This window comes from Chelon labrosus, assembly GCF_963514085.1.
Source record: "Chelon labrosus genome assembly, chromosome: 13".
Lineage (NCBI taxonomy): Eukaryota > Metazoa > Chordata > Actinopteri > Mugiliformes > Mugilidae > Chelon > Chelon labrosus.
The window spans coordinates 25,488,290-25,500,525 of NC_140346.1; the positions used below are offsets into that span (position 1 = coordinate 25,488,290).

Here is a 12,236-nt window from a genome sequence, read left to right on the forward strand (position 1 = left end):
TAGCTCTGAAAGACAAATTTAAAAAAGGAAACTGCTGCAACAACCAAAAAAAAAAAAAAAAAACAACTGCAGACTCCAAATAAATTTCAGTGAGCTTTATTATTTCTGAACAAAACTTTTAATCCGATCCAGTAGCCAATAATATTCATGACATCTTAACTCCACTGTAAAATTAGCATCACTGAAAAATCTGCCAATTAAATAACCAAATTACAAATAAAAAAAAATAATAAACTCAAGCTTTAAATTCTGTACTTAAATTTGGAGGCTTTTTCAGTAAGGTGTACTCCACTTGAACGTTTCCATTTTAAAAAAAACAAAAAAACAAAAACAATATCTAAGGGCAACTTTTTCCAAACCTTTTTGTACCCATTTCCAAAACTTTGGATCTTCAGATCATATTATCCCGTTTGTAAAGTGCCCAGAGGCCCCCTCCCCACGTTTCTTTACTGATGCATCAGTTTGGAAAGAAATCCTAAAAAGGACTCCTCTCGCATCCTCGTGACAGACGAGTGTTGAAACGGCCAAATCTTACACAAAAGCTGTGTCATCATGAATGCGTCACCACTATCAAGAGGATGAACCCGTGCATCAGGGCAGCAGGTGTACCAATTATACCTCCCCATGAATTTAAAAAGACCTTAAAGATTGAGACAATATAGGAAGTACAACAAACCAATTAGTACCCAATCTGGGGCAAGATGCTCTTGTCTCAGTCTTTAAGGTTGTCCGATGACGGCCCCCCCTGGCAGTAACGCCACATCCCAACAACAGGTACACTGAATCTTCTTGTTCTTTAGCATCGACAGACTTTTCTGTGGCGATTCCTGCCAGTGGGCCGACAACAAACAGACAGCTGCCAAGCGTCTGCACAATAAGATCCCTGTTCCCACAACTAATGTTCAATTTGTATTGTTTCTTCTTTCTTTTTTTTTTTAATAAATAAAGCCCTCCCACCCAAAAAAACAAACAGCCAGAACATCCAATTATCAACTTCAAGTATTTCTAGGACAACAAACTTGTGAGAACAGGGATCAGCGTTTTGACCAATGAGAAATATATAGGTAGTCTTTAATAAATCATTGCTACATCGTTTTCTTCTTTTGACACGAGCTTAAATTAAATATGAAATACTACTTCTCATTGGTCAGAACAGTAAAGAGAGCATCTCACCATAATAAAGGGAACCTCTTTTGCAAAAAGGTTCTGCTGAACAAAGAAATGGTCAGAGGACCTTAATGCAAGTGAAAGGTTATGTTGCATATAAACGCCAAAAAATGTAACCCCCCCTCCCCACAAAATAAAGCCATAAATGGCAGAGAATGAAGCCATAAACTCAGCAGGCTGAGGTGCCCAGGTTATTTTTTTTAAAGAAGCAGTCAAACTTAGTTATTTTGTAATCCTTCATGACCATTACCCCTCTGTGCCAATTGTTTAAATGCCCTGTACTGACATACACGTCTCTCCTATTAGGGCATCATGGGCGTACAAAAACAGCAGTGCAGTCAGTGTCGTTGCCTGAAACCATCTCTCGCTCTGTGTGTGTGTGTGTGTGCGCGTGTATGTATGTATGTATGTATGTGTGTGTGTGTTAAGTGCAGCCCAACCTGCTCAGGTCATTTTCAAAGAAGCATCTTTTGTTAGCTGGTTTTAGGAGAGACAGCTAAATGGCAACGCACAGAGAATGAAATCCTGCTACATTTTAGGTCTGATAGTTTGTTTTGATGCGTCCGGCCGACATTCTTCAAAAGGGGAAAATAAAACGACAGCTTCCCCCAACGTTCAGAAGTCACGTAGCTGTGCTTAAACAGGGCATAAAACAACGTAACAGCTAATACCTCCCCCCTAAAAACTAATTATCTGCCAAATCAGCTGCACTGCAGCAAGTAGTACTACTACGTGATAGAATATTTTCTCGTCCAACACCAGCACTCATAACTGGAGATCTTAGTCTCAGAGTCAGTTCCACAAGTCAAGGCTGGTGACAACAAATAATTCATTACCCAAATGCAAAAGCTCAAGAAGCCATCTGTATAGACTCGACACTTGTTAACACTGGTAGAAAGAGAATAAGGGCAACGATTTAAACAATGTCCGCTCAGAAGTGCGTCTTTGAACAATTGCACCCGCAACAAATTGGGAGGGGCTAAAAGATTATCAGTGACCACGGTCTCCAAAAACATCTCCTGAATAAAATTCATTTAAATGTTTTAGAATCCGATCATTTCTGCAATTTCTAAAATTATAAATTAAGTCATAGGCCAACATTGCAGATCAAACTAACTGGCAGTTAAGGAAAGAGTCTCCAGTGCTAACAAGAGAGAAGGGGCGGGTGGCTTTTCAGTTTGTCATCGAGCCGTTTGAACTTGTTTAAAACAATCTTAAAATGAAGGTATGTACACAAGGTGTAAGGTGCATCCCGCATGTGGGCTGCACATCTCGCAGAATTAAGTATGGCCATCCCCATAGGAAGGTGAAACACAGGACAAGAAAGAAAGAAAAAAAAAAAAGCGTTCTCTCCAAATAAACTCCATCGAAACAGGAATCCTCTTGACTCATGGTGTTGCGAGGCTGCTCATTAATTTTTAGTGTTCTGATGCTGAAGACTGAGGAAAGACTCTGGGTCTCTGAGAAGCAAATGCTTCTTCACAAGCATATGGGAAGTCTGGCTGTCTCTTGGAAAGAAAATCCAGCATCTCTGTCCATGGAAAATCCAAGTTTGTCCTCTTTTGTCAGCCAGACTCGTGTTCAGGTAAGCCAGCAAAAAGATAATTCAGACCAGACCCCCTCCAAATCATCTCCATATCCGAATGAATGACCGAACCAAAAACACTTATGAAATCACCTATTTGGTTAGACGTTAAATTAGTGTAACAAATTTTCAATTAGGTGAGCATGAATGTGTGGTATGAAGTGAGCGAGATGGCGGATAATGCAGGGTTATTACTTTAGAACGAGTTGAACTGCTTGTTAAGGCACTTGATACAAATTGGTTAAAACTTTCAAACTAAAAAGTGGAGAATGGAGGGCGTCGTATGCGGGTCTGTCGGCGCTGGCTCTGTGTCAGTGGTGGATATGAATTATCACAATGTGCATCGATATTATTTTCAACTTGGTCCCATGCTTTCCTCGGGTGCTTGTGTCTTCAGGGTGTGGTTGTGCAGCACGGAGCCTTATGAGAAGGCAGATGAGTTCTTCCAAAACGCGTCCATCAAAATACACATTCCTAATGGTGGTGTCCAAAGGAGAAGAAGAAAAAAAAAAAGAAAAAGAAACTGTACATGAAAAAAACTCCAAGATGGTGGGGGATGAGAAAGGATACAAAGGGGAGTGAAGGATGGACTGATCTGCAGAGAAAGAAGAGGGGAATTAAAGTTAGATCAAATGATTATTTTTACTGCCCGATCATTGAGGAGTTTACTAGAAATGCAGAGATGATCCAGACATATTTTAAAGGATCAATATTTGACAAATGAAACCTTTTCTCTACATCTTTAACAGCAAACAGTAGTGTACAAAAGCTTCACATAGCAGCTCCTTATTTTAGTGAGCTCCAATAAAATAATAAATAAATAAATATACATCGCTGTGGACTACGGTCATATCAGCTGACTGATGTTACATAATCCTCGTTTCAGGTATGTAGAGTTTCTCCCTGCGTGTACTGTTCAGTAACACCACTGTACACCGGTGGACAGGGTGGATATTAAATAGGGGTGCACGATTATTATCGGCCGATATCTGGAAATTATGACGTCATTCCGATAAGTTTGATATCATAACGAATGGCCCTGATAATATATAATATATATTTTTGTCAGTACTGCGTTGTGAGTGGTTGTTTTAATCAATCGCTCCAACTCCCACATGATACCTGAACGGCCTGAAGTGAATGCTGAAGTTCAAGTGGCATCGGTATACGCGGAAAAACAAAAAAAATAAATTATTAAAATACTCCCTCATGTCGGAAAAACAACTCGTTCATTTGCTAGTAGCTGCGATTACCCAGGATGTCACACATAAACCACAGAAACATAAAAGGTCGGAAAAACCATAGACATATATACATAGACGCCTCACTGAGCGGATGGTATTCAGGAAACCGATAGGAACCAAAAACAACGTCTGTAACATCAACTACTCAGAATGTAATCAGACGTTGTTTTTGGTTCCTAACGGTTTCCTGAATATATATGTTGGTGTGTGAATGTGTAAATGCTTATAGTACTTTGTAGAAGACGCTTAATAAAGTTCATTTTTCATTAACCCGTATTGGTTCACGGGACGGATCCAATATGGCGGCGACGCTGACATACGGTCCAGCGCTCAATGAGGCGTCTATGTATATATGTCTATGGGAAAAACAACTCAAACAGGGAACTTCCGTCGCCACTTGAATGCAGCACAACGTGCATGCGTTTGTAAACAGCAAGGCGGCAGCGGCGGCGGAGGTGTGGGACTTTTTTTAAAGTTTCCGAGGATGACACTTCTCTGGCTGTTTGTAATAAAAGAAAGTGTTTAAAGAAAGTACCACGAGGTTTTTTTTTTTTTTTTTAAAGTTATCGTGCATCCCTAATATTAATCGTATCAACATGTGAGATCTGACTCATTATCAGCAGATATCCGATATTAAAAAGGTCTTTGTTGTTTTTACAAAATCAGCTATATCTGATTCAGATCAAATATTCCAAACACTAACTTTGCATTTACCATTTTTGAACAACGGAGTCGCTGCTCATTTCCCTTAGAGATTCCAACCTAGATTGACAGTAGATTGTGTTTTAAAATAATGGTAACAGATGTATTTAAAAGACAAAGAGGACAATTTTACCCACAGACTAGCCTGACAGCAATACTGGCTGAATAATTATTTAGTTGTTCAAGTAAACCATAAAAAAAAGTCCTAGTACCAGTCCTAGAACAAGTTTTATTCCAACTATTGTTCCAGCAAATTAAACAGGCACCTTTCCACGATAATGAAATACTGTGTGTCATTGCGTGTACTCACTGGCTCATGGCTTGAGTTCTTCGCCACTCTCGCTGTGGTACTCTGCCACATATAGACTTTTGTCGATGATGCCAGGGATGGGCTTGATCTCTGTTCCAAGCTGCTCCTCAATCCCTTTCAGGTTGAAGCGATCGTCGTATGTGATGAGGTTGATGGCGAGACCCAAGTGTCCAAAGCGGCCTGTGAATTAAGGAGGGTGAAGTGATATTTTAATATCGTCACTTTCAGCTAAAACTACGAGAGAAATAAAGTGTGCACAGTCGACAAATAACACGGGTTATTACCTGATCTACCAATGCGATGAAGGTATGTTTCTCCCAGCTTGGGAAAATCAAAATTGATCACAACATTCACAGCTTGAATGTCAATTCCTCTTGTGAAGAGGTCTGGAGACGACAAATGAAACCAAACACACATACATATCACTGTGATAAAATACTTATTACGATACACATCATTTACCACAAAAAAAACAAAAAACAAAACTATTCAGTTTGTGAACACACCTATGGAGGTGGTGATGTCTACAGAGAGGCATGCGGTTTTGTTTTTTTTACTCTGTCACTTTTGTAAACACGCCATGTCTATCACGAGACCTCACATTAAACAAAGCAAGGGCAAAGGTACAGTCCAAATTCCATGGTTTGTTGTGCTACTACAGGAAACATGACCTCATTCATGACTTATGAGCTCATTCAGTGGCATGCAAAGAGCTAATAAACAAACTTATTTTTAAGACAAATATATCTATGGCATCTCAACAATCTAGATCATGCCTAACCTCACTGGACGTGATTTGAAAAGTCACTGACAAACAGGGTTGATTAGTTGAACCAACATCTCAGTGGTGAAGTAGTGAGCAGTCAGCACATAGAAAATTATGTCTCAAGCTGATGCAGAGACAGGTGGACGTCTGGTGATGTGTGGACAGTCTCACGACAGCTGAAATGTATCAGATGTACGTGCACGCGCCTCGATCACTTACCAGTGCAGACGAGATTCCGGCACAGGCCATTTCTGAAGTCGTGAAACACGCGGTTGCGATGCTCCTAGAGAGCAGATAAGGTCGATTTAAATGTCGCATTCACACATAGGTCATGTAAACCTTAAACACCACAACAGCTGTTCTTGTATGTAAATATCATGTATTCAAATCAACTTGAAGTAGAAAATGAAAAGGCTCATTTTAAACACAGTTTTACTGATATTCAGCTGCTCTCGTTTAAAAAGTATTATCGCTCATCTTGGAAAGAAACAGCGATGGAAGCAGAATCCAGAAATAGACATCGACGTGCACATCTAAACAATGCACCACAAAAGTAATAGTAGCAGCTGTTCTTGTGTGCTTCCATCGCCACTTGTGTATTTCATAAAAGTGGTAAACAAGTTTTTTTTTTCTGAGCCGTATATTGAGCTGACCTGTCTCATCTTGGCATGAATGTAGAAACATGAATAGCCAAGCTGGGAGATCTTCTTGGCAAGGAGCTCCACTCTCTGAGAGGAGTTGCAGAAGATTATAGACTGGTTGATCTGGAGCTGAAAATCAAAAATGCACAGAGACATTTGTCAAATGGACTTTAAATAACACTCCTTATAGAAAAGTATATTTACGGCCACATCCCTGCTCAAAGTTTTTACAGAAACTTAATTAAAAGTTTAGAATCAGGTTGGATTTTTCAAGCACTCTCTTAGTGACACAGCTGAACATAGTTAATTAAACAGGATCATAAAGTGCAGAAAGGCAACACTTACCCTGGAAAACAAGGTGTTAAGGCAATGGACTTTTTGCCTTTCAGTTACGTAAGCATAATACTGAGTCACACCCTTCAGCGTAAGCTCCTCCATTAGGTTGATCTCATAGGGTTTCTGCAGGTGTGAATTCTACGAAGTAGTAAAGACACAAATGTTCAGTTTGTGCTGCAGGTTATGAAGGTAGATCTGTTTATAGGATTTAAATGGAAATGATGGGACGAGTGCTTAAATATGAGAAGAAAAAAAAGTACCATGAACTTCTGAACACTGAGAGGGAAGGTAGCAGAATACAGCAAAATCTGCCTCTGTTTGGACATGAAGCCCAGTATTTCCTCCATCATGACCACAAAGTCCTGGGACAGTAGTTTGTCAGCCTTTTAAGCAGAGACAAGAAGGGAAACACATTTAGTTTACAAATCACAATGTTTTATTTAGAAAAAGCAAAATAGGTAGTTATCTAACTCACTTCATCCAGAACAATCATCTGCACTTGATTCACTTTGGCCACTCCTTTTTTTATGAGGTCTAGGATCCTCCCGGGAGTGGCAATGACGACATGTACTGTAAAAGTAAACAACACACCGGTAATTAAAAACAGAATCTGTTTTGACAGCGACAATCGAAGCACAAAGAGGTCAAATTGTTTGTTTGTTTTGTTCCGGCTGCTGGCATTTCTACTGCAGGTCCTGAAAGGTGTAGTCGATTTTCAAGATGCACGGACAAAGTCTCTTCCGCAACCCAGCTGAGATTAATTATACTTGCTAATGCTGCACAAAATTATTTCATGTGCTGTGTGTGTACGCAGCATACAGTTACTTGACTGTTCTTATAAGCCAACACAATTGTTCACATGAATATTTACAGTACAACACAGGAGTTTTGCTTGAGCAGATTTGCTGCAACACTGAGCTTTGCCAGGCCAAACGTTAAAACATGCACAAAATATTCAAAATTTAGTCTCATATGCACATCTAAATTAAGAATGTATACTGAAATATTTTTTCTACTAACAAGTAGTGCTGAATTGGACACTCCTGTGAAAAGGCCAGATTTTTGAAGGGTGTCCAGTATTTAACAAGACTTAATTATGGTTATGGATTAAATTAGTAGAGATACAAAAGGACTTTCTGAAACGGTCGTTAACTTTACACTGCACATTTAATTATTTATTGCAGCAACATCAAATTAAATAACACCTAACCTGGGTCATGGAAGATTAGACAGTTTAAGCCAATATTTCTACATAGTCTATGCACCAATTAACTTATGAAAATCACAGCTCAATGTCCAACTTGCCCTAATTTGATATTTTGACTCATAAATGCAGTACAATCCGAGGATTACCCGTTTCGTCGAGTCTCATGATGTCATCACGGAGGTTGGTTCCACCTGTAGTTGCCATTACCTTCACTCCACCCATGTGTTTGCTAACCTGGATACATATTTGGCTTACTTGCAGAGCCAGTTCTCTGGTGGGCACTATGACCAAAGCTGGAAAAACAGGAACACTTGTTTAAAAAACACACAGTTCCCAATTATGAATTCATCCTGCAAAAGCTTAGTGTTAAATTGAAAGTTAAGACAGACTCATAAAATCAGTTATTTAGTTGAACGAGGAGCACACTGCTAAACTCTGATAAATGATCAAGAACCGTAAACCTGGGAAAACTTCCGTTTATTGGTAACACATTTTTCTTGTGATGAAATTCTGAATACAGTTAAGGAGAAGGTATTTCCTCTTAGGCAATGTGATGTGTCTGGCTTTTACACTCAACAGCCCAGAGGTAAAGCCTAAGATGAGACATGAGCTGCTTTTAATACTTGTGTCGTATGCCACCGTTGTGAAATTTGAATGTATACTGAACAACTGAGACTAAGTGAGCGCTAACTCTGACATTTATTGTGTTGTGAGTAAACTATGGTAGAAGAAAAAGCTTTCTCACCTTGTATGCAGTCCCGCTTCAGGTCAATGCGTTCAAGTAAGGGAATGAGGTAGGCTCCACTCTTTCCCGTGCCATTCTTGGCTCTGGCCAAAATATCCCTTCCTGACAGTGCAATGGGAATGCTTTCCTCCTACACAAAAAAGCAGTTGTAACGGATCAATACACTATGTTCATCGCTATGGACGGGCACAGTCGGTACATTTCTAAAAGGAACCAGATTATATAGATGCATTTTGTCTGGAAAGTCCAGTGATGCCAAGTGCTGAGTGCATGTTTAATAAGACTTAAGTTGATTACCAAAACCAGAAGGTATTTAAGGCTGTATAGTGTTGCTTTAAGCATAATATTTGTGTTGGCATGCCGACATGCTCACATTGACAATGGTAGTACTTTGGTATAAAAAGGTATAAAGTTCACCAAGACAATTTGTTTTAAGATTTGCCAACTGAAATTAGTTTAAATACTAAAGTGTTTTAAGTTTTGGCTTAACTAAATTTGTGGTCACTGACCAGAGTGCTCCTACCCTTTGTCAAGTCCCTATTTCCTATTTTACTGTACCTAGGTCAGACAAACAAGAGCAATGTCAGGTGCACGCTCCACCAAAATCAACAACAGTTTCAGAGATAACGTAGAAAACAGCTTATGTTTGCAGCCATGCCAAAGCTGGTAGACATTAAAAAAAACTAATTATTAGTCTTTCCACTGCAGTTGTTTTACACATTTAGGAAGAATTATAAATACAAGTTTCAATGCTAACCAAGTTGACAGGTTTCCTATCAGAACATGACAAAGGGTGTGAGTCATCTGGTTGGTAGTCAGCAGACCAATCAGAAGGCCAACAAAGGTTCCATTAAACCATCGCTTGTTAAGATACTTCATAGTGGTGCCAAACCGAGATCAAAATCACAATGCCTTGTTTGGGAACCGTACCTTTTCCCAATATATATCTGCTAAGCTAAGATTTCACAAAATAAATTAAAATTTTGACCACGTTCAGTCTGGGATGCCCAAAGTTTTTAGAATTCATCATCTACTGACTATGAACGTCTGTGCAAATGTTTATTACAAGCAGTGTAATAGTTATCCAGATATTTCACTCTGGGCAGAAGTAGTGGAGCCAACAAATGCTGCCATGCCCTCGAGCCACACCACTTGGACGGCTAAAAATAGTTCAACCTCAAGTGCAAAGGCTCTCTTATTTGTTGTATAACCCCAGTCTGACCAAATCCATTTCAACATTGTCCACATTTGAACCCGCAGTGGTGTTTGTGTATACACGTTTTATACAAACTGCATATTGTTTTAATTTAGCAAAGGTATCAGTCAATTCTAACACATAAAAGTCAAGGGAATGAAACAATGAATGGGACTCTACCCAGCTCTATAATTATCAGTACAAATACACCTACTTGTTCAGCTGTCAAAAGGGATCAACTCACTGTCGTGACTAATCGTACCTGGATTGGAGATGGCTTTTCCCAGCCCATTTCAAAGATTCCCATGAGCAGCTCCCTCTTTAGGCAATAATCTTCAAACTCATTGCCTTTGGTTGCAGTCACATCCTGTAATCATGTCAATCTATTAGCAATTGGCTCAAAGATACTAAATTGGACAAAGTAATGAAAAAATAAGAGTTGTTTAGATGCAACACCTGCAAAATTACAGTAATCCTCAGGCAACACAGATATTGTATGTTTATTAAACACCATTTTTAAACAGGCTGAGTCTTGGGTTGTCTTTCTAAAATCAGAAAGACTTGACAGGAGAAGTCATCTTACTGAAATTGGAAAGATGTCCCGACAAAAGCACAACTAAAATTCAAATGCTTTCAGCTCAGTATAAAGTATCTTGTACCAACCGAAGTTTTCATCCTCATGTCCTTTGGGGGTAATTTCAAATTTTTCTTCCAGTCATCTCCAGGCCTGTAAAGAAATCAGTTCTTGTAAGAAATAATCCTAACAAAAGAACTGACACCCATATTTGCGTGCCATATGGGAAAATGAGTCCCAATTCTTGTATGTCTAGCATCAAACAACTTACTTGATGACAGCGTTTGTTGCAGGGGCTGGCTGGGAATTACCATTGTTGATTGTGCCTTTCATCTGGTTAAACTGCTGTTGTTGAGGTCCTCCTCCACCTCCACCTGGTGCTCCAGCAGGCTTTACGGAGCCTCTTAGCTGTCCGTTCTGGTTGGACAAGCCCAGAATCACTGGGTTCTCTGTCCTGGCGGTGCTCATGTTTACTCGGCTTAATTTTCTGTCCCACTAATAAAACCTTTTACAGTCTCCAGAACAAGTGAGTCCACTCTCCTGGGACCGCGCAAAACTCAAGATCGCCCTTGTCTCTTCAAACTTTAATAACTAATGATAAATTGTAAATCTTCAGTTCCTCAACTATATTCATGGGACATCAAGTGTCAAGAAATAAACTCCACTTTTCAACTTTTATAAGACTTCTATGCATGGAAATTAAATTAGGGCGTATCATAGATTTAATCTGCCAATATTATCTGGAAAACAATACACCAGGAGGGCTTAGCTAGCTTTCAAGTATTGGCCGACTGTTCAGCTAGCCACCTTGTTAGCTTAACTAAGCCGCTGTGTCCTTTCTCAGGTCTGTCCAACCCTGAAACAGATAAGAGACAAAGTTAGAAATGGCATAAACGGATAAAAACTGACAGCACAGTGGCAACGTGTCCTATCTGCCGCTGGCGTGAGTCGCGGGGTCAAAATTTAGCTGATCAACAGCAGTAACAGTAGGAGCCTGGCCTAACGTCAAAAGTTAGCCGACACAGCGATGACGGTTAATGTTATTTAGCTTCGCTAACAATGAGAAAAGAGCGTAGACTTAAGTGAAGTAAGATCATCAGCAGGTTAAATACACAGTTGTCGTAGACTGTGTTGTGCCGTGGGAATAAATACCTGAATATGACAGGCCAGGAGGATTCCGTGTCCTTTTAATACGACAAACTAGCCTCGTAGGAGAACTAGGCTAGTTACCTTCCCGCTAGCCACCGACAAATGACTAACTACCACATGAAGCTTTAGCTTCATGCTACTGATGTGCAGTACTGCTAACGACATTCATAATATCTATATCTAATCCTTACGGCTTCACAGCTTTAGTCTAACAGATATGCGACATAACACCAAGTATTAACCTATAAACTAAAGTCCGGTGTAATACCTACCATCAACTAGTATTAGCTAACCCAGCCGTTTGGAGAGCGCCGTGCTAGCTGTGCTAACGGGCTAAGCTAGTCTGCGTAGCGATGGCGACACATATGAACAGTTAAGCCAGCCGTAAAACTTGTCACGAAATAATTGAATGTGTGGTAACGAGCTAACCACAGATGGAAGCGGTCTGAGCGGATGCATATTTACCTTTTGGATAACTGAAATAACCGGTTCCGTATGCGGTGTGTGTGTGTGTAAGGTGTATTCAGTTTTTAGCTGACTACGAAAGAGTCAAGCAACCGTTCAAGATGGCTTCCACTCGTATTTGAACCCGCCCACCAATCCAGCTAATCAGCT

General features: G+C 39.9%; 1 protein-coding gene across 2 annotated transcripts; it reads right to left on the reverse strand.

The window, feature by feature from the left end:
- Window positions 1–80: 80 nt before the first annotated feature.
- ddx6 (DEAD (Asp-Glu-Ala-Asp) box helicase 6) lies at window positions 81–12,192 on the reverse strand. Of its 2 annotated transcripts, none has more exons than XM_084559349.1 (14): window positions 12,087–12,192; window positions 10,744–11,328; window positions 10,562–10,625; window positions 10,161–10,265; window positions 8,704–8,833; window positions 8,105–8,251; window positions 7,227–7,321; window positions 7,012–7,134; window positions 6,761–6,889; window positions 6,428–6,544; window positions 5,994–6,057; window positions 5,293–5,394; window positions 5,009–5,188; window positions 81–3,347 (listed from the first exon to the last, which is right to left on the reverse strand). In XM_084559349.1, exons 2-13 carry the CDS (start codon window positions 10,938–10,940, stop codon window positions 5,013–5,015), a joined length of 1,449 nt encoding a protein of 482 aa, XP_084415475.1. In that variant the 5' UTR covers window positions 10,941–11,328; window positions 12,087–12,192; the 3' UTR covers window positions 81–3,347; window positions 5,009–5,012. The 2 variants fall into 2 exon arrangements, with proteins under 2 accessions (XP_084415475.1, XP_084415476.1); XM_084559350.1 differs by lacking the exon at window positions 12,087–12,192 and adding an exon at window positions 11,894–12,027.
- Window positions 12,193–12,236: the final 44 nt, after the last annotated feature.

Excerpts from the sequence above, each read along its gene's own strand:
- ddx6 (XM_084559349.1), bottom strand. The coding sequence starts at position 10,940 with ATGAGCACCGCCAGGACAGAGAACCCAGTGATTCTGGGCTTGTCCAAC. Across the intron at positions 10,626-10,743 it reads GCAACAAACGCTGTCATCAA|GCCTGGAGATGACTGGAAGA; the intron begins GTAAGTTGTTTG and ends ATTTCTTTACAG. Across the intron at positions 6,058-6,427 it reads TTCATGCCAAGATGAGACAG|GAGCATCGCAACCGCGTGTT; the intron begins GTCAGCTCAATA and ends TCTGCTCTCTAG.